Here is a 23,343-nt window from a genome sequence, read left to right as displayed (position 1 = left end):
TCCTCTCCTCCCACTTTTTTTTTTTTTTTTTTTTTTTAAGTATAATAGTGTGTTTTAACTGCCTGATATCAGGTTTAGTCAAGGTCACCGTATAGTTTTCTAAAATAACAAACAAACAAAACACAAACGAACAATAACAAAATCTCAACAGGTAAAATGTGTAAGTTATGCATTAAAAAAAGATTTTTTTTAAACTATGTTCTCAAATCTAAGTCAAAATCCTGGAAAATCTTAACAATGAACTCTTAATTCTGCTAGTTGTTAATGGTAAGGAGGAAAGGGAATAGCCAGGAAAAAAATCGTAGATGAAGATAAAGAGAATGAGGCATGGAGGGAGCATTTTAGTTTTATTTTAAGTAGATTTTTACCTCATGTCATATATTTGTTCCCCAAAAGTTATTCAGAATCAGTATGTGAAGAAAGTACGCAATGTCTCCTTGAGGGTTGCTTCACAAGGGAAGCTTTCCAAATAAATTTGTTCACCCCTTATTTTATCTGTTGAAATTTTTTTTATTTTTCTTCAGTGAGGACTACTTGCTGTCCCTTTACTAAGTTATGGGATATTTTGTACCTGGAATAGACCTTAGAACTCTTCTTATCTTTATTTTACATATAATAAAGGAGAGGGCCAGGAGATTAGGAGACACCACCAGTCAAAACTATGAGAGAACTTCTGTTGGAACCTTTTGCCTTTGTTCTCCTTCTGTCTCCTTTGTTTCAGAGCAAAGCTTAATTTTACTATAATACATTAATTTGGTCTGTCTTACTTTTATTAAAGCAATTAAAACCAGGCAGTATCTCTTGAACACAAGCCAGATGAGGAGAAGGTGTGACTAAGTCTGCGTGTGTGGAGAGTCAATGGGAATGCACCCATGCAGTGCATCATCTCATATATCACAACCGCATGAGACTGTCAGCTGGAATAGCATTGACTTCCAGTGTACCGTATTCACCCAGGCTTCCCAGGTGGTACTAGTGGTAAACCGCCTGCCAATGCAGGAGACGGAGGAGACTCAGGTTCCATCCCTGGGTTGGGAAGATGCCCTTGAGGCAGGCATAGCAACCCCCTTCGGTATTCTTGCATGGAGAATCCCATGGACAGAAGAGACTGATGGGCTAAGTCCGTGGGGTCACAAAGAGTTGGACACTACTGAAGCGACTTAGCACATCATTGTGTTGTACAAAATCCAGAATTGTTTAAACTCAGTCTAGTGTTTGCCCTATAAGCATTAAGGTAACTCCTGTTGCTTAGCAGTGAGTGTATATATATATGTATATGTGTGCACATGTACCTCAGAAGCCAAAGCTTTGAGATTAGTTAGTAGATTGATCTACTTTAATTGTGTTCTCAAAAAATAACTTTATCTTAAAATGCAGTTATTAGAGCTCATCTCTAGATTAATGAAATGCTTGACAGTTTTTCACATAAATCCTTTTTTTAAGCTTCATAATATTGTTTGCTCACAACATTTGTCTAAAATCAGCAGCTAAAAGACATCACAAGGTAAATATGTTTAGCATGCTTGCCTACAAACTTCAATCTTAGGACATGCGAGTTCTAAATATTCTTGGTTCTTTTTTTGACCCTTAGTTTCACTTTGAACAAGACATTAAGCTTTTTCCCCTTCAATATGCCCATGTATAGAATTGGATAGGAATGCCTACAAATTATTTAGGGTTGTCGTGAATATGCCTCTGGTTATACAGAAAATGTTGTGAGATCTTTGAAAGATGGGTAAAGTATATCCAAGATATTATTAGTCATTGAAACAAAAAAGGAAAAAAAATGAATACTAAGAGCAGCATTCATAAGTCAACAACTGTTTACCATGGTACACAGAAAGACCACTGAATTAAGAATCAAGAATCCTGGATTCTGCCTCTAACCTTAGCACAGTTAAGTTGAAATGCTTGCCACTTCACCCTTCTGGGTCTCAGTTTCTTAGCTATAAAATGAGTGGACTAGACTAACCTTTCAGCAACATTCTTTCCAGGACTTTCTTAATGTTGTCTAGGATTTCTGAAGATCTACTTACTATAACGCAGTGCTAATTTCTATTAATATGCATATATATGGATATACAATCTAATATACATTATATATAATATTTGCATTTGTTTTACATGTAGAATGAATAAACACATCTAATATTTATATGAAAAATTGCAGGTATATTAAATTGCTAGAACTGAAATATTTTAGGGTGGGATCTATGAAGCCAGCTGAGATATTTCCCATGGCAAGGCATTGCCTAAGGCCTGAAGAAAATGGATTAGGTCAAGCTTCAGTAACGGTGTTTGACTACCGAAATGCATGTTCATCTCATATGTGTGCGTATCAAATACAACTTGTTTTTACTCTAGCACAGATATTCTTGTTCTAAAAAGTCAAAACAAATATTCTGAAATTATGCCCAGAATTTTAATTTTAAAATTTACATGATGTTTTTGTATGAGCACCAGGCACGTAACCTAGCATTCAAATCGTCTCAGTATAATTTTTCTATTACTCTAAATTTCATGTGCAATTTCAAAAGAAACTTGCAGTTGGCTTTTCAGAATGCAAATCTTGTTATAAAATACACCTGAGCTTTGGAAACATAGCTTCTGGAAACTTGGGCTTCCCTGGTGGCTCAGAGGTTAAAGCGTCTGCCTGCAATGTGGGAGACCCAGGTTCAATCCCTGGGTCAGGAAGATCCCCTGGAGAAGGAAATGGCAACCCACTCCAGTATTCTTGCCTGGAGAATCCCCTGGATGGAGGAGCCTGGTAGACTACAGTCCACAGGGTTGCAAAGAGTCAGACATGACTGAGCGACTTCACTTCACTTCACTTCACTAGGAAACATAACGGCAGTTAAAATTTTGTGGGCAAATGGTTTCATATGTGGCTAAAATGCATGGCTGCTGCTGCTGCTAAGTCGCTTCAGTTGTGTCTGACTCTGTGCGACCCCATAGAAGGCAGCCCACCAGGCTCCCCCGTACCTGGGATTCTCCAGGCAAGAACACTGGAGTGGGTTGCCATTTCCTTCTCCAATGCATGAGAGTGAACAGTGAAAGTGAACTCGCTCAGTCATGTCCGACTCTTAGTGACCCTATGAGCTGCACCCTACCAGGCTCCTCCGCCCATGGGATTTTCCAGGCAAGAGTATGAAGTGGGGTGCCATTGCCTTCTCCAAAATGCATGGGGTGGGGGGACAAAAATCAAGGCCATATATTTTCACCTGTAAGTCAAAGGAAGCTATCTATAGATTATGAGACATCTATTTCAGTTCTCATCTGAGAGATGAAAAGCTGAGCTATAAAGCTGTTTTTAATATTGTTTTATAGCTGCGGTTGACTAGGAAGAAGTGATGAGAATGTGGGTAACGTTTTCTTCCAAAAAGTTTTATCAAGAGTGTTAAGTTTATTTGGAGATATATATCTTAATGAGGCTACATCATGAATACACTTTCCTGTACGAAATCAGTGATTTATGCCCACCATGAACTGCGAAAGGATAGCCTGGTGCCAACACCAGGATCACCCTGGAGAGAGGAGTGTCCCGCCTGGTACATGGCCCCCTCCACACAGCCCGTGAGCACTCGCCATCGTGAGCACTGGCGCTAACTAAAGTAAACACCTTTACTTTCCAGCTGCTGCTAATTGGTTTGGGAATATTTATGTAAGTGTTGATTTTAAAGTTAAAAATAGCACAGTGATGTTTAAATCCAGCTCATTCTGGCTGTCAGAAATGCTCCTGTGATCCTGAAAGTGTTGCTAAAAATGTTCGCTTTTTAAAAATTGTACTAATTAAACTTGTCTGTTGTGAGAGCCACATACGATAGGTTCCCTGCTCTGATAATCAAAGAGGTAAAGGACAGACTTCTTAAAGGTCTTTGCCTGGCTAGCAAGACAAAACCTCCTGCTAAACTGTATTAGGGAGCAAAGGATTGTAATGCGAACAAAAGAAAGAGTAAATTTCAACATAGCTTCATTCCTTTATAATGCCACTGATCGTATCTATTTTAACATTAAAATAAATATTATAATCATTTTACCAGTAAGATTGAGGGTAGAGCTTCACAAACCATTGTGTTTTCTGGAGGCAAGTTTGAGGATTTGAAGTCACATAATTAAAATTTCTCAAGCCTGAAGTTGAAGAAATATAGTGGCTATTCAACACTCATTGTTTATTCCCTAGCTCTTCATCATCAAATTATTTTTGCCCCTTTATTACCAAATTTAAAAGTCATGATTTTACAGATTTGTCTCAAAGTTATTCAAATAAGCTGTGAGAAAAAAATATATATATATATATAATTTTCAATTTTAAATGTGTGATTTTGTGACTCGTCATTTCATTATGTTATTTAGTATAGGAAAAGTCTAAGTGCTCTTAAATCATTGTTTGTTATTCATTTGGTAAGTAAAAAAAAAAAAAAAAAATGACTTTATAGACCCTGTCAAGAGATAAGCTGCCTTTGTCTAAGCCTTGAAGCACTGCACCGCTGCAGTGCTGTTGAAGTCAGTTTGAAACTGGCTTTGTTTCCTTATAGGATGCCCTAAGCATCTGTCTGCTGGCCCCATCTCTAGAGAATATGAAAGAATTCTTCCACTGCAATATGTAGAAATGATTTTGGCAAGTGACAAGCACTGCCTGTTAGTTGAGATGATAAACTATAATTACTACCTTCTTGATAGCTGTGGCCAGGCGGAGTTTTTGCTGCTACTTTTAAAATAGTAGAACTCTTGTCTTAGACATATGTCTGTGAATGTTGTTCCTTAAGTCTGTAGTGATTGACGTGATTGCTATAAAACTGTAGTCAGTTCAGAATTACCCTTGAGCAGATTATCACAGTGCAATTGGCCCAATATTGCTTTCAAATTCTAACTGACATTTTCATATACTTGGAGCATTAAGTACTTTGTTGACATAAATAAAACCTTTACTTACTATCTAAGTAGAACTAGAAAAAAGTCCTTTGAACCTGGCAGAATGTTGATTTGAACCAGAAAATATGTTATTTTCTTACCCTGGCATGGGATCAACAAGAAAATTGTAGTTGGAATAGGAGCAAAGAATCAAAAATAGTTAAAACCATATTACAAACATCCCAGTTTTTTCATTGACATTTTGAGGATATATGTTTATATAGAATTACAAAGCCAAAATGAATATTTATTTTAATAACTGCCACTGTTAACTGTTCATAGATTAGACTTCATTTTAAGATGGTAATACTCTCTAAATTGAGCTACAGGTCCAGTGTGATCCTTATCAAAACTCAGCTGGCATTTTTGCAAAAAAAAAAAAAAAATGATGCTCAGATTCTAAAATTCATATGAAAAGGCAAGACATCCAGAATAGTCAAAACAAACATTTTTAAAAAAGGCAGAATTTAGTACAAAGCTACAATATGCAAGACTATGTAGTACTAACATAGAATGCAGATCAATGGGATAAAATTGAGAGTCCAGAAATCAACCGTGCATTTTTGGTCAAATGAGTTTTGATAAGGGCATTAATACAGCTAATGCTGGCATAACTTAATATCTGCATGCAAAGAAGAAATTGTATTCCCTACCTCACACCATGTACGAAAATTAACTCAAAATAGTAATAGACCTAAATACAAGAGCTAACACTATAAAACTCTTAGGAAAAACAGGAATAAATCTTTGTGACCTTGAATTAGGCACTATTTCTTGATACAACACCAAACACAGTAACAGAAAAAAATGTAAATTACACTTCATTAAAATTCTAAACTTTTGTGCTTCAAAGGGGCCATCAAGAAAGTGAAGTCAGAGCCCATAGAATGGGAGAAATTTTGGATATCTGGCTTCCCTGGTGGGTCAGATGGTAAAGAATCAGCCTGCAATGGCAGGAGACCCAGATTCCATCACTGGGTTGGGAAGATCCCCTGGAGAAGGGAATAGCAACCCACTCCGATATTCTTGCCTGGAGAATTCCATGGACCGAGGAGCCTGGTGACCTACAGTCCATGGGGTTGCAAAGAATCAGACACAACTGAGTGACTAATATTTCACTTTTGCTTTCTTTTCAAGGAATTTGTACACAGAATATTTAGAAAAATCTTACAATTCAATAATAAATATACAAATAACTAGGCATTTCCTCAAAGAAGATACACAAATGTCTTACAGTCATGTGCAAAGATGCTCACCATCATTTATCATTAGGGAAATGAAAATCATTAGTTTTTAGGTATACACAAACAAAAACTTCAATACCCACTATGATGGCTAATTTTTGTTTAAAGAAAAGCAACGAGTGTTGGCAAGGATTTGGAGAATTTGGAACCTTCAGATATTACTGATGGGAATCCAAAATTGTGCAGATATTTTAGAAATACTATATCTGTCCTCAAAATGTTAAGCATTTAGTTACTATCTGACCCAGCAATTCCACTCCTCAGTATATACCTGAGAGAAATGAAACATATTGGCATACACAAGAACTTCTCATTCTTAGCTTTATATCAGAGTTGAACACTATTTCAAATGGTCACAGCAACATAATTCATAATCATAAGCAAGTGTGGAAACAACTGAAATCAATTCAGTTCAATCACTCCATGTGTCTGACTCTTTGCCACCCCATGGACTGCAGCATGCCAGGCTTCCCTGTCCATCACCAATTCCTAGAGCTTGTTCAAACTCATGTCCATCCAGTTGGTGATGCCATCCAACCATCTCATCTTCTGTCATCCCCTACTTCTCCTGCCTTCAATCTTTCCTAGAATCAGCATCTTTTCCAATGGGTCAGTTCTTTGCATCAGGTGGCCAAAGTACTGGAGCTTCAGCTTCAGCATCAGTCCTTCCAATTAATATTCAGGACTGATTTCCTTTAGGATGGGCTGGTTTGATCTCCTTGTAGTCCGAGGGACTCTCAAGAGTCTTTTCCAACACCACAGTTCAAAAGCATCAATTCTTCGGCCCTCAGCTTTCTTTATAGTCCAGCTCTCACTACTGGAAGAACCATAGCTTTGACTATATGAACCTTTGTTGGCAAAGTAATGTCTCTACTTTTTAATATGCTGTCTAGGTTGGTCATAGCTTTTCTTCCAAGGAGCAAGCGTCTTTTAATTTCATGGCTGCAGTCACCATCTACAGTGAGTTTGGAGCCAGAAAAAATAAAGTCTCTCACTGTTTCTATTGTTTCCTCATCTATTTGCTCTGAAGTGATGGGACTGGATACCATGATCTTAGTTTTGTGAATGTTGAGTTTTAAGCTAGCTTTTTCACTCTCCTCTTTCACCATCATCAAGAGTCTCTTTAGTTCTTCTTTGCTTTCTGCCATAAGGGTGGTGTCATCTGCATATCTGAGGTTATTGCTATTTTTCCCAGCAATCTTGATTCCAGCTTGTGCTTCATCCAGACCAGAATTTTGCATGATTTACTCTGCATATAAGTTAAATAAGCAGGGTGACAATATACAGACTTGACGTACTCCTTTCCCGATATGGAACCAATCTGTTATTCCATGTCCAGTTCTAGCTGTTGCTTCTTGACCTGCATACAGATTTCTCAGGAGGCAGGTAAGGTGGTCTGGTATTCCCATCTCTTTAAGAATTTTCCACAGTTTGTTGTGATCCACACAGTCAAAGGCTTTGGCGTAGTCAATAAAGCATATGTTTTTCTGGAACTCTCTTGCTTTTTTGATGATCCAACAGGTGTTGGCAATGTGATCTCTGGTTTCTCTGCCTTTTCTAAATCCACCTTGAACATCTGAAAGTTCATGGTTCACATACTGTTGAAGACTGGCTTGGAGAATTTTGAGCATTGCTTTGCTAGCATGAGAGATGAGTGCAACTCAAATGCCCATCGAGTAATGAATGAGTAAACAGAATATGCTACATACATACAGTGGAATATTACTTAACCAAAAAAGGGAATGAAATATTGATACATGCTGCAACATGGGAGGGTCTTAAGGACATCATGATAAATGATAGAAGCCACATATCTTATGATAATGTTTATAAAAAATTGTTCAGAACTGGTAAATCCTTAGTGACAGACAGTAGCTTAATGATTGCAATGGGCAAGCAGGAACGATGCACTATTCTGCCTAATGAGTATGAGGTTATTTTGTGGAATTTTGAAATTACTCTAAAATTAGATATTGGCGATGGTTGCAAAACTCTGTGAATAAGTTTAAAAGGACTGGATTGTACTATTTTCAAAGGGTGAATTTAATGTTATGTATGTCATATCTTAATAAAGCTTTTATAAAGAAAAAATAAGTGAAAGTGAAAGTGTTAGTTACTTAGTCGTTTCTGATTCTTTGTGACCCCATGTACTATAACCTACCAGGCTCCTTGGTCCATGGGATTCTCCAGGCAAAAGTACTGGAGTGGGTTGCCATTTCCTTCTCCAGGGGATCTTCCCAACCTAGGGATCCAACCCTGGTCTCCCACATGGCAGGCAGATTTTTTATCTTGGCTCCGAAAACTCCAGTCAAGCCTTTGCTGCTGCTGCTGCTGCTGCTGCTAAGTCACTTCAGTCATGTCTGACTCTATGCAACCCCATAGAAGGAAGCCCACCAGGCTCCCCCGTCCCTGGGATTCTCCAGGCAAGAACACTGGAGTGGGTTACCATTTCCTTCTCCAATGCATGAAAGTGAAAAGTGAAAGTGAAGTCGCTCAGTCGTGTCTGACTCTTCGCAACCCCATGGACTGCAGCCTATGAGGCTCCTCCACCCATGGGATTTCCTAGGCAAGAGTACTGGAGTGGGTTGCCATTGCCTTCTCCAAGTCAAGTCTTTAGATGACTGTAATTGCAGCCCAAAGGTCCATCTAGTCAAGGCTATGGTTTTTCCAGTGGTCATGTATGGATGTGAGAGTTGGACTATGAATAAAGCTGAACACCAAAGAATTGATGCTTTTGAACTGTGGTGTTGGAGAAGACTCTTGAGAGTCCCTTGGACTGCAAGGAGATCCAACCAGTCCATTCTGAAGGAGATCATCCCTGGGATTTCTTTGGAAGGAATGATGCTAAAGCTGAAACTCTAGTACTTTGGCCACCTCATGCAAAGAGTTGACTCATTGGAAAAGACTCTGATGCTGGGAGGGATTGGGGGCAGGAGGAGAAGGGGACGACAGAGGATGAGATGGCTGGATGGCATCACTGACTCAATGGACATGAGGGAGGCCTGGCGTGCTGGGATTCATGGGGTCACAAAGAGTCAGACACAACTGAGTGACTGAACTGAACGGAACTGAATTGCAGCCCTGCTGACACCTAAATTCTACCTCAATGAGAGATTCTACCCCAGAACCACCCAGCCAAGTCAATTCTAAGTTTCTCACAGACACTGTGGGAGATACACAGATAATACCACCCTTTTGGTAGAAAGCTAAGAAGAACTAAAGAGCCTCTTGATGAAAGTGAAAGAGGAGAGTGAAAAGATAAGCTTAAAACTCAACATTCAGAAAACTAAGATCATGGCATCCAGTGCCATCACTTCATGGCCAATAGATAGGGAAACAATGGAAACAGTGAGAGACTTTTTATTTTTTAGGCTCCAAAAGCACTGCAGATGGTAAATACAGCCATGAAATTAAAGGACACTTACTCCTTGGAAGAAAAGCTACGACAAACCTAGACAATATATTAAAAGCAGAGACATTACTTTGCCAACAAAGGTATGTCTAGTCAAAGCTATGGTTTTTCCAGTAGTCATGTGTTGATGTGAGAGTTGGACTGTGAAGAAAGCTGAGTGCTGAAGAGTTGATGGTTTTGAACTGTGGTGTTGGAGAAGACTCTTGAGAGTCCCTTGGACTGCAAGGAGATCCAACCAGTCAATTGAAGGAAATCAATTAAAGGAATTAAAGGAAATTAAATTAAAGTCAATTAAAGGAAATCAGTCCTGAATATTCATTGGAAGGACTGATGCTGAAGCTGAAACTCCAGTATTTTGGTCAGCTGATGTGATGAACTGACTCATTGGAAAAGACCCTGATAATGGGAAAGATTAAAGGCAGGAGAAGGGGATGACAGAGGATGAGATGGTTGGATGGCATCACTAACTCAATGGATATGAGTTTGAGTCAGCTCTGGGAATTGGTGATAGACAGGGAAGCCTAGCGTACTGCAGTCCATGGAGTCGCAAAGAGTCAGACATGACTGAGTGACTGAACTGAAGTGAACTGAATTTTGAACTTACTGCAGATCATTAGGAAACTAATATAATATCATTCAGCTTATTTCTTCATTAACATTCACTAAATTAATCCTGTGTATTGTGTGCTTAATATAGAGAGAACTAGATACAGCCTCCACCTTTATAGAGCTCCCTCTTGTGATAGATGAGAAAGTTAATGATTTTGACATAAATGCAGCCATCAAATGTTTTGATATGGGCTCTAGTCATATCAAATGATGATATGATATATTTTATTAAATTTTCTACTCAAGTGTTTTGTAACCTCCCCAATCCAGTGTCGTTTCTATGTAAACATATATCAAGCACTTCATAATAAGGTGAAGGTTTGAAAACTTTCAGAACCATTCACCTTTTAAGATTTGGTGCCTTCAACTAACATGTGTCCTTTAACTTTTTGGATTTTTTTTTCCTTTCTTCATGAAGAGGAGAAAGCAAATAAATGTTTAAAAATTTAGTGCAGATCAAATCCTTCACCAAACTCTCAACCCCTAAGTTTGAGATGTTGGTTTTCAATCTAAAAATGAAATACATTAAAAAAAAATCAAGTCACAGCGACATACTGCTTGATTTGTGCCTCTATGTCCTGTTTTCTTCCAAATGTTAACCTTATTCCTTTATGTCCAACCTTTTAACTCATCTATTGTGTTTTTTTTGATTGAAATTGCATCTTTAGATCCATGAACGCTCCATGTGATCGTTCACTGAAACTCAAGTCCTTAACATGTGCTATCTGTGGCTGGGATCCTGAAGAGCGGTGTGTCTGCAAAATTACTCTGTTAGAGTTCAGTTCCAAAGCCTAACAGAGAACTAACGTCTTACTTAAATGAAACCCTAAAGTGGGCTGGCTTTCTAGAATCTATTCTCTCCTCAATGTAACATCCAACTCAATTTTGCCACCGTCCTGGAGTGCAGGACCTCTCTCACCCTCTTCCTTCTTTGTAGTAGAAGACTGTTTACCATTTTAGAAGTTAAATGGTTAATTTTAGTTTCTCTGCGCTGAAGAGCATCCTCAGAATGAAAGTCTTAAGACAAGTGAGAACTCCAGATTTCTTATCCTGCACTTTTCCTGCTACACTTTTGATAGAAGTGACCTTCCTAGGCAACTGTTTTTTTCATGGATTTTGCTTTTTATTTTGTGCCACTGAGGTGGGTACAAGCAAGTACAGTACATTAAAGCTAATATATCACCCCCTGTCAGTGGCACCTTCCCTTTGGTACCCCTTTTCCTTGCTGATTTAAAACACTCAGTCCCCAGTGCTTATGGTTGAGTAGCAGGAAGCTAAATGATGTATTCCAAAGCTCTTAACATACTGCCTGGTGTAAATGGTCCATGTGAGTATTTCAGAAACGAAATGGAAGAGAAAAGAACATTGAAAACACTGAAAAGATTAACACCTTTTTCCAGCCTTCAAAGAAATCGGAGTGCACTGTATATATCCAGAATAAAACCATTTATTCTCTCCCATTGAGACTTTTTATTCAGATTTTCAATTCTATGTGCATAGCATCCACATACTTATGGTTTGTTTCACTACAGAATTCCACGGAGGAATTAGAAGATGGAGAAGTTATGAATGGTATGCAGACAGAACTACTGACATCACCAAAAATGATGGATGTGTTGAGGTATTCTATTTATGTGAATAAGAATATTTTATTTCAATTGAATGTTTTTTTAACTTATAGTTGTTTTATTTTATAGAAAAGATCAAGATAAGAATACTTGAGTGAAACCTGATTCTAAAATTAATTGCTAAATTACTTTTCTTTTTTTACATGAGAAATTCCTGACAAACATGTACAAATGAGCCTCAATCCTTCCAACCTTTTTCTGCAACCTAGATTTCTTAATTGTTTTTTTTCTTCTGTTTGAGCTACAGCTTAAAGTGAACATTTCAGAATTCATTGTGGCGTGGTGTTCTACTTTGACATTAGCTCTTTGAATACTACTTTGCACTGCATTTTAACAATCTTGCAATATTTACTCTATCTATATAAAATGAACCTAGCCTATCAACCCAGATTTTTATGTTTTTAATGTAAGTAATTTGTATACAAAATCAGTTGTTCTCATGGTTATGGGCACTTGCTTTGCTCTGTGATAATTTTTAGCTCATCCCTAGCTACTGCTTGGGTTCAAGTCCCAGCTCTGCAGCTTATTAATTCTAGGAGCTTAGGCAAGTTGCTCGTCAATCTTTGCCTTAGTTTCTGTTACATAAAATGGAAATAAAAATAAAATAAAAAGGAAATAAAACTCCTTCAGAGTTAACTGTTAACTAACTGTTACCTAAAGACAAAGTTAGTTAATAAAGTGCTGTGAACAGTGCCTGAGGCAGAGTAAGCCCTGTTGCTGTCGTTACCAATTTCAACATCATCATCATCTCTGTTTTCATCACTGTCATCATCATTTTTAAAGTTGCTTCAAAATTTGCATGAAAATTTTGTGTCTAATAGACTGTTGGCTTTAACACTGGAAAGTGATGCTTCTGAGATTGGTGGTCATTCATTCATTCATTTAGTCCACATACTTCTTTCATTCAATCCAGTTAGTTATAAATGCCAAGCATGTTACCTGGAATTAATGTAAGAAAAAAAAATGTGTGATCATCTTTTATCCCACTGCTTTACTGTGTAGATTTTCCTCAAGCTTATAATTTATGGCCATATGACAGTTACTCTTTATTTAGATTGTGTTTCTTTGATTAATGAGTTGCACAATATTAAAAACTTGATGCAGGAAATCTCTAGGGCCCTGTGTTTTTAGAAGCTTGATAAGATTATTTTTGGAGGTAGACATAATGAATGCAATACTCTTATTCTGTTTGCCTTTAATTTCATTTTTCTTTACATGTTAGCTTTTTGGAAAGTTTGCTAAAGTCCCTACTAAGTATTTATAGAGTAAACAATTGTTTGCTTTACGGCTGCATGAAAAAATTAGCTAAGCTTTCTCTAGATACAAGGGATTCAGAGGAATGGAGTACAGGATTTTTTAAAAATAATATTTAGTTAAAATATGTATTTGATTATCCCAACGGACTTTTTGTATGAGTTTTATTATCACTTTTAGCAGGCTAAGGAATTGTAATTGAGAGCAATTAACTTCTAGAGACCCAATCTACACCCCCCACTCTTGTCTCCAAATCCTGACTCTAGTGTTACATGTTGTGTGTGCCTTCTCTGATTCCTGGGTGTTTTATTTCACTTTGCCTAACCAAGACTAGGAAACTTCATGTTGTGAGCACCAGTGTAGGAAAAGTCATCTGAAATTAAAGGCCAAGTTCAGAAAGTAGAGTGAGTGACTGAAGTCACTCAGTCGTGTCCGACTCTTTGCGACCCCATGGACTGTAGCCTGCCAGGCTCCTCTGTCCATGGGGTTTTCCAGGCAATAGTCCTGAAATGGATTGCCATTTCCTTCTCCAGGGGATCTTCCCAACCCAGGGATCGAACTCTGGTCTCCCGCATTATAGACAGACGCTTTACCGTCTGAGCCACCAGGGAAGTTGAGTGAGTGCAGACTCCATTAAAGACTCTTGAATGGAGGGAGGATGAGAAGAAATGTGAAACTAAGGGAGGGGTCAGGAAGCTGGGGTGGGCAGGTGACTGCAGCAGGAAGCCTAGAGATTAAATTATAGGGGAGAATTCTTTATGTGTATAATGTATTTGTATAATGTTCTCTCTTTGTTTCTTTTATGCCAACAACTCTATTAGGAACTTATCTTAATTCCCTCATTGTTCAAATGAGGAAACATACTTTGGTACTTACCTTAAATGATTTACTCAGACACCTGCCTCAAAGCCAACAAAAGGATGCACTTTGTCTGTAATTTCATAAGTTAATATTTCCTCCCAAAACAAAGCATCTCCCTCTTCCTGCCCTCAGTTCTGTCTCTTCCTTACTTTAAACTAGTGGCCAATCACTGGATTGACTAATATTAAAGACACTGTGCATTTGTCTTCTGTGGAGAAGTTAGATTTACAGCCATTCATCTGCAGCCCCTGTTGTATTTTCTTTCTCAGGCTTCATGCCTTTCTTCTGGAAGGAACCAAGTGAAGCACTTTCCATCTAATTCTTGCCATAGCCATTCACAACAGGCTCATTTTAAGCCACTGATTCTGTACTTTCACTCATGAAAGTGAAAGTCGCTCAGTCAGGTCTGACTCTTTGCAGCCCCATGGACTGTCCATGTAATTCTCCAGGCCAGAATACTGGAGTGGGTAGCCTTTCCCTTCTCCAGGGGATCTTCCCAACCCAGGGATCGAACCCAGGTCTCCTGCATTGCACGCGGATTCTTTACCAACTGAGCTATTAAGGAAGCACTAGGTAGCCACTGGTTCCAGTAACTATTCAAATCAATTTTGTCAGTCAGACCTTAGAACATGTAACTTGCTTAACACTATTCGACCTAATGCTTGATGACTATCTGCATTTGTGTTGGTAGATCTTAGAAAGTTCTATAGTTAGCTATTTTGAGTTTAGTGAAAGTTTCCAACTTTTCTCTTTGTAACTGAAATATTTTTTTTCCTTTGCCCTAGAGTTCATTTTTTGTCTCTTTTTCATAAGTCCTGCCGATCTCTTTTTTCTTTCCACTGCTCAAATAGCCTTCTCACCTCATTCTCTACATTTTCTATTTTCAGTCCACCTCCAAAACATAAGTAAATGTGTATATACCCTGCTCACTCATCCTTGAACTCTTTTCTGCTTTAACAAATAACTTTAATAGCATATTTTCACATCTTAGTAAAATCTCATTTTATGAGATGTGTATTCAGGTAACTGTGTCTAGCCCTCCTTGCTTTGTTTATCTTCCATGAGGGTCTTTATACAGAGATTTCCATAGAACACCACTGAGTATAAATAACACTGAGTGGTTTTATTTTTCCCCTTTTAAAATAAACTTAAAACATAGACTTGTCTATGATGTTTCCTTTTTCATATGGCTTTCCTTACCATCTTGAAATAAATAATGGATAGCAATTTATAAAGATCTGGTAAACATAGTCTGTAAAACTTGTAATGGTTGTCTATAGCACTAATAGATCTAATTCTCTAAGTATCTACATATTACAATCAACAAAATTGAAAGTCTTTTATGCTCCTTTTTTTGGGATAGTAATATTTTTGTGATAGTAATTTAACATGTGTCAAATATTATGCCAGCCAAAATAATTGTGACTGTCACATATAAAGAGAGCATAAATGTTTATTCTGAAATACTGAAAAAGAGAATCTTACAAAGTTGAAATGAACCTTAATACTGCATCCCCCAAAAAAGTTTTAGTGTTTTGAAATAAGATTGATTACTTTAACAAATTATAGAATTTGCTTTTAAGTGAATGTAAAAATGCAAGGTTGATGATTACTAAAGAGTAGGTATCTGTCTGATACATAGAATTTATTATGTCTTACTCATTGGAAAAGATTCTGCTGCTGGGAGGGATTGGGGGCAGGAAGAGAAGGGGATGACAGAGGATGAGATGGCTGGATGGCATCACTGACTCGATGGACGTGAGTCTGGGTGAACTCTGGGAGTTGGTGACGGACAGGGAGGCCTGGCATGCTGTGATTCATGGGGTCTTATAAGTCGGACACGACTGAGCGACTGAACTGAACTGAACAGGAGAGGTTATGAGTGGGATAAAGAAATAGTTGCAAACTAGAAAAAAAGAATCCATAAAGCCATCCTAATTTTTTTAAGCTGAAATCTTATTGTCTAGACTAAACATTTATATTCCAAAACCCTCTGTATAAAACATATGAATGCTATCTATCAGCATGTGGATATTTAATGCACTTATTAAGAAAGATTTGTATTATGTTCTAGGTACAAAACTGTAAAAATATATTATAAAAGGTAAAGATAATAAAGTTTCAATGGTTAAACAATGTTGTAGTCTGTTTTTAAAAGTCTTTGCAACATTATAGTAACCCTAGAATGTGAATGCTTTGGTTTTAGTGTTTCTCACATACCTAAAAATGTACTATAAATCTGTTATTATATAAAAGTTATTTCTTTATGGTCCATTGAAAGGTACAGAACCTTCTCTTCCCACCAGACATTTTATATTCAGGACCTATAATGCATACTTATATATATTCATATAAATAGTATTTCATATACATATTTTTCATATGAAATATATGCATATACTCACACAGGAAGTATAGAGAAGAATATATTTTATTCCATGATACTAGCACTGTAAGATTTATTTTTTTTCCTAACTTTTATTCTAGGGTTCTGTTATAACCTGCTTGACTGAACAAATTTTAAATATATCAGCAATATCTGAGCAAAACTCATTTGAAATTTATTATCAATTTTGAAATTCCATCATATTCCATAAATGTTGGAAGCTAACAGGCTCTTTTTTGCAGTTCTTAATGATAATAGGTTTGCAATGAAAACACATTAAAAATAAGCCTAATCCACTGATGAGAATATATTTAATGTATTTATTTTAGATTGCTGATAATTTAGGGAGTACTTCATGCAGAGTGAATTCATCAGGCACTTTGCGTTCTTAATGCTGTTCTCAACTTTCCAGCAAGGAGCCAAAATTTCCCCGTTTCAATTTGGAGCAGAAAAGTATTTGTAGCAGCTGTAGCTCTTAATTTGACATCTAGTTTCAGGTCATTTTCATGTAAATAGGAAACAATAGACACCTACTTACAATTTCCATAATGGGGATGTTTGCTTCAACTTATCATTTTTCCTCTGGCAATTTTATTTTCTCTCTCTGGGATTACAGGAGCCAATAATTGTTCACGGTTATTATTTTTCATCTTTATAAACACTTGTTAGTTCCACTTTCTATTACTCAAAAGCTCACAACGCCTTGTATATTTCAGTCATATACACTGTCCATTAATGTTTCTGGCTCATCCTTTCCTTAATCTGGAGTAGGTTAGGCAGGTCAGGCTTTCTATTTCTTTCTGTAATACATTTTCTCCAGGCTTTGCAACTTCTTTTTGTACCTCTAAAAAAAAAAAGTAGAAGGTGAAAATTTGGAATTGTTCTATTGAATACAACTGATGCCTTATTGAAAGGCTAGTTCAAGTTTTGATGTATAAAGCTTTGAACATGCCAATATGTATTACCAACTGTGGCTTCACAGTTGTTTAAAATGTAATTTTGTGCTTTTTCTAATAAATACATATTTTATTTCATTTTTCCTCTGTTCTGTAGGAAAAGCCATACTTTATATTTAGACATAGATATGCTTGATTCCATGTATTTTATCCTCTATACAGTAATTTTCAAGTGTGTCTCAATAGGGAGAAATTTCATTTTTTGTGTACATCTTTTAAAATATGTTGATTTATGCAGATTAAGTTAAGTAGGAAGTTATTTTTGTAGGTAGTCATTTCCATTTGTTCCTCTTCTAGGAGAAAAAATAAGAAATCAGATAGCCTTTTAAGCATTTTATTTCCTGGATCTTCTGAACATTCCAGCAAATCATGTACTCCTTTGATTTCATCTCTGCTGTTAAATTTACAGTAGTTGTTAAAATCCAAAGTTTTTTTTGGTTTTCTTTTTAATATGCCACATCTGTTGTTTTGTTTTTGTTTTGGCAAAGACTCATTTGTACTCTCTTTTTCTTTTTTTCTGTCCCAGTGATATGACAAGAACGGTGGAGATTTCTGGGGAAGGAGGCCCCTTGGGAATACATGTAGTGCCTTTCTTTTCATCTCTGAGTGGAAGGTAAGATGTTTTCCTTATATCAGAAGCTCATGCTAATGAAAAACTTGACTTGAGCTCATTTTCCCAAACATTTTTTAGAAGAGGATTAAGTGTATGTCTCTGTTATTTAGATGGACACCTCAGTACATGCTTCTATTGGCCACTTATTTGTTAGAAACAAAATAATATCACTTACTTCTAGGATACAATGGAAAAGAAATCATATTTTCTGTATTTACAATTAAGTAAGAAGTACTTTCTTAAAGTATTCTTATCAGTAACACATATAAACAGAAATCGTGGAAAGACTTTAACATGTGGTTAGATAAATACAGCAACTGAATTTTTAATGTTCAAAAATGCACTTAAAAGAAATATAATAATTCCAAATTGGTATTTCTTGATCTTCTTCATGTTTATGGAACTTCTAATAATAAATATTTTAATATTCTAAGTATATATCAGAAATTCAATATATTCTGATTAGCTAAGTAGCAAAATGCCTTTATTCTGTTTATTTTGTTCCAAAATATAATGTAATCAATCAAACATAATTTGATACATCCTTTTGAAATTTTAAAGACAAATTTATAAATTCATGCTAGTAAGTGGTAATATTATTGTGTCACCGTTTCTTGAAATTCATGTCTACTTAACTGGATGTACGGAGAAGGAAATGGCAACCCACTCCATTATTCTTGCCTGAAGAATTCCATGGACAGAGGAGCCTGGCAGACTACAGTCCATGGGGTCACAGAGTCGGACACGACTGAATGACTATCACTCACTCCTCGCTAACTGGATGTAAAACTTGTTTTACTGAGGAGAATTAAAATGTGTGCCTGAGAGTTAACGTTAGTACCATTTTAACGACCTTATGAAACTAGTATTAGATATTATATTAGTTTTCAAGAGGATGGCTACCTTGAGGACTAGATTGACACTGACAAAGGCTGTCAAAAACTTGAAGAAAATCAGTTTCTCCCTGTTTGACATTATTTAAATTATTTTGTTAAATTTATTTTCTTAAATGTATCATTAAAAAGGCAAAGCACCTGATTTTAGTTTAAGTGTTCGAAGACCAGAAAAGTCAGTTGATTTTCCTCAAGGTCATACAAAATCCAAAATCTCCTGACTTGTCCTCACTCCATTGTTCTTTCTAGAATAAAACTTTCCCCAAAGGTTATATGTACTAATTTACTGGTTCTGAATATTTATTCAATTTGGTCTGCCATATAGTGGCATGAGCAGATTTAGTCATGATATTTTGGTTGGCATCATTTTCAGCAGGTAGCCATCTGCTACCTGTAATTGCAAAGTCATCACCTTTTTTAGCAAATAACATCTGATGCCAAGCTCTTGCTGGAATGAATGTCCCCTAAAAAGAAATGAACTGAAAAGCTAGTGGCTCTTATTATCTCATTTCCTGTATGTGTTAATAAGCGTGTTTATAAATGTTATGGGTTATGGCACAGGACAAGCTGAGGTTGTTTTTGATAGACAGAGCAAGTATTTACCCAGTTGTCACAAGAAATTCTAATGGCTTTTGGCAGAAGTGTACTGATAGAGCTTTGTGAAATACCAGCGTGGCTAAATTACTAGGCCCTTTAGCTTAATGAGGCCGGAATAGAACACAAGATCATCCCAATTTTCAAACCATGAAGAAATATATAACATGACAGTCACCCTACTTCAATTTCAGTCGTTCAGAAAACAAGTTGACCCTCTAGACTAGAAATCACCTTCTCTCACTTCAAATAAGGAAAACACTACAGTGTATTGATTTGCTCCCTGCTCCTTCCTGGTCCTGATTTCTAGCATAAGCCTTGTAGAACAGGAAGAAGAATATTGGACTTGGACTTGAAACAATTGGATTTGGATCTCAGTGTTCTCTTTTGAATAACCTTGGGCAAGTCCCCTAAACTTGCCTCTTGTGAATATTTACTTCACATCAAGATTGTGGGGATTAAATGGCATTAAAAATATTAATACTCCTTGTAAAACATACAATCTATGAATGTGTAAATTATTAGGATTATTACTGTTTTGTCTAAAACAGAACAGCCTGGTGCAGAAATGAACTTTTATAAGTTCATGGTCAACTTTTCAGTAACTTTGTGAAATGATTGTATATATATATATATATATATTTTTTTTTTTTTGCTATCCACCAGTATTACAGAAAGGAAATTTAATTAAAAACATAAAAAATAATATGGAAGTGGAGACATGAGCCAATAAAAGTTAAGAAGTAATGAGTACAGGCTGAAACAGCACACTTAACTCAACCCATGTGTCTAGAAGCAACTGCATATAGAGCGTGTCAGACAAGTGTCTGACTTCATCATGCCATATGGTCACCCTGTGTGAGCACAGAGGGTGGGGGGAGTTAAGGTCATAGTGGTAACTTAGTTCTTAATTTCCTTCCATTTATTGGTTTATGTCATTATTTTAAATTAGAATTTACATTTAATTATTTACTAAGACTACTGTAATTGGCTTTGCCTTTAATTTCTTTTTTATTTTTTTTCTTTTACAAAAATAGAGCCACACCTGTTTTAGAATAAGATCCCTAATCAAAGTTAGAACACCCTGAGTATAACACACTGACTGTTATACTAGACAAGGCCTCGTTGGATTCATTGGGATACAGAATGCTGCTTAAATGGAGAAAAATTGGCTTGCGCAATAAAAACAAAAAAATGTAAAAGAAAAAACACCGAGAGTCCCTGCAAGTAAAAAGCAACTTGATTTCATTAAAAAAAGAAATATATATATATAGTTTTATTTTAGAATTTAAAGCATGAAATCTAATTGTCAGTACATAAAGATAGCATAGTATACCTGCTTCACAGTAAAAAGAGCTAAATATGAAACAGAAGAAGGAAGGAATGGATGAAGAGGGACTTATAATGTGAGGAGAAGATATGCTCAGGTAAAAAGTCTCAGCTGGTGAGCGATCAAGGCGGTGTGATACTGTGGGGAGAAAGGAGGAGGCAAGCAGTGGGCGGGTTTGTGCCTACATGATCATTAGAAGCACAAGAAGCAATTGTTACACTTCTCATTCTGCTGGGCTGTGAACTTCAACCTCCTTATCAGTGGTCCTTAATGCAAATTAGTTCATTTCAGCCTGTAACTCTTCCGCAGTGTTAATTTTGAAGTCTCAAAGGGCCTTGGTCCCAAAGGAGATAGCGCCCCACAGCCCACCCATCAGGGACAAAGAGGAAAAAGAGAGCCTCTCTTCTGTGCCTTTTCATACTGGTCTGGATGAAATCAAACTGGAGGGAATCCACCCCTTCCATCGAATAAAGAAGGCAGGAGTGGTTCGTTGCCAGGGACCAAACTAATAAAATCAGCCAGTTTTACATTTTACCAAAATTACCTCTGACACATGGGTTTTACAGTTGGGCTTATTCTGTCAATAAATTTTTCATGGAAAGTTAGGTTATTTAGATGAGTGAGGTTCACATAGCATACTCCAGCTGTAATATGCCAGCTAAATTGCAACCCAGTGGCCTGAAAGAATTAATTCATCTCCCAAAATGTGAAATTAAATCCTAGGGAGCAACATTACATGACTGATGATGTACTGAATTAAATTAAAGGAAGACTTGAATGCTTGTTAAAAAAATATCGCTTACATAAACTAGTTTATAACCACATGTGAGCCTCCTAATGGATCGTGTTATTGTGAATCCACCATAACAAAAATCCAGAATGTGAACTATTAGAGAGTTGTTTAATTTAGGAGAGAAACACTATTTTGTTCTATTTCTTTCTCCCCCCCCCCTTTTTTTTTTGACATGTCAAATAGTTCAATTCTTAATATTATGTTATGAGATTAAGGTGGGATTAGTACCTTACAAATATTAATTTAAATCTCATATTCTTTATCACATAGTAGTGTTGTCCCCTATTCTCCTCCACACAGAATATGACTAGCTCACTAACCTACTAGAATTCGGAAATGAAGCGCCAGTACACGCTTGGCTTGTGACCCAGAGCCTTCCCCTCAGTAGGAGATGGCGTGACTATTTGCTCTCTCATATATCAGCCCACAGTGTTCATTTAACTGTTTTGCAGTAGAAATCTAAACAGCCCTGCATTTGCCTCTCCTCTGGCCTTCTTGAGATGATTCAGGCTCATCAGATGAACTGAATTCCTGAAGGCAGAGGCCCCACCCTTTGGCAACTCCAAACAGGAAGATGGTTTCCTCCTCCATTTTCATTAAAGACTCCTCTTTTTCCATGGCGGACCTGACTATTCACACATAAAATGTGCTCATGTTTTATTTAGATTTGACTTAATGCAAAGGGAATACGTAATAGCACGTAAGACACGTGTATGGAAGAGTATGACTAGGTAAACAAGAGGATGAGGGAAGAAGAGGCTGGGGGTTTGCTATATCTAGCAGACTCCTCATGGAAGATGTTATCTGTCTTGTCCTGAGAAACCTGGGACCCTTACATGCCACAAGGAACAGGGAAATCCCTCACATGAGAAATGGCTAAAATATACACAAGTTTGGTTTCTTTTAGTTTTCTTTTCTTTTTTTTTTTAATACAGGGATTTTTTTTTATTTTATTTTATTTTTAAACTTTACATAATTGTATTAGTTTTGCCAAATATCAAAATCAGTTCAAATACTACCAGTATGTAATAGGTGCATCCAGGTACACACATATACACACAAAATTCTTTCTTGTTATTGCTGTAGTTTTCTTTTCTCCTGTTCTTTTTCTCCAACTCCCTTTTCCTTCCTCCTATTTTAAGTCACAGCTGTGAGGCACCAATAGGCATGGGATATCCTCTCTGAATGCAGATTCTTCTTGGTTGAAATTTTAGACAACTCTATCCAAACTCCTGCTTTCATCTGGCCACTGTCTCAGAAGTGTGGACTACTCCAGCCTCATCAGATAAGTCCATCAGCTAGCATTCAAGGCCCCTCCACGTGGCACTGGCCTCCCCATCCAGCATGAGCTCCCATCCTGCTTCACTTACACAGACACACCCGGTCACCCCATCTCCATGTGTTCTCTGTCTCCTCTGATCCAAATCCCATTCATTCTCCTGATCCAGTTTATATCCTACTTTCCTCCCAAATTCTTCTATGAAGACTCGGCCTATGATAACCCCAGATTTTTTTTTTTTTTTTTTAATTTCCCCTGCACTCCAGGCCAGTACTGAGCTGTCGTCCTGGTCCTATAGCCCTGTTTCATATCCCTCCATCCAAAGTGAGTAGAGAACACTCAATACACATTTAATTCAGTGACTCGAACACATGGGACCAAACTTTTTTCTAAATTGAGTAATGTGGTCTGTGCTAAATGTTTTCTTCTCAAAATGCATATAATTAAAAGAGGTAGGAAGATTGCAAAAAGACTATTGTGAAACCTAATCCTCTCCTGTTATCAAATGTCAAGTGCTCCCTCGACACCAACTCAAACTTACTTATTACAGTCAGCCCTTCTGTGATGCCCTCTCTAAACC

The 23,343-nt window shown here is 37.0% G+C and overlaps 1 protein-coding gene across 1 annotated transcript in view; it reads left to right on the top strand.

The window, feature by feature from the left end:
- PARD3B (par-3 family cell polarity regulator beta) overlaps positions 1–23,343 on the top strand; it is a 1,148,960-nt gene that overhangs the window by 610,023 nt on the left and 515,594 nt on the right. The window contains exons 5-6 of the mRNA XM_070387813.1: positions 11,709–11,797; positions 17,788–17,874. Of these exons, the coding sequence (XP_070243914.1) occupies positions 11,709–11,797; positions 17,788–17,874 (176 nt within the window). The remainder of the gene's footprint in view (positions 1–11,708; positions 11,798–17,787; positions 17,875–23,343) is intronic.

This window comes from Bos mutus, chromosome 2, assembly GCF_027580195.1.
Source record: "Bos mutus isolate GX-2022 chromosome 2, NWIPB_WYAK_1.1, whole genome shotgun sequence".
Lineage (NCBI taxonomy): Eukaryota > Metazoa > Chordata > Mammalia > Artiodactyla > Bovidae > Bos > Bos mutus.
This window is presented reverse-complemented; position numbering and strand designations above follow the sequence as displayed.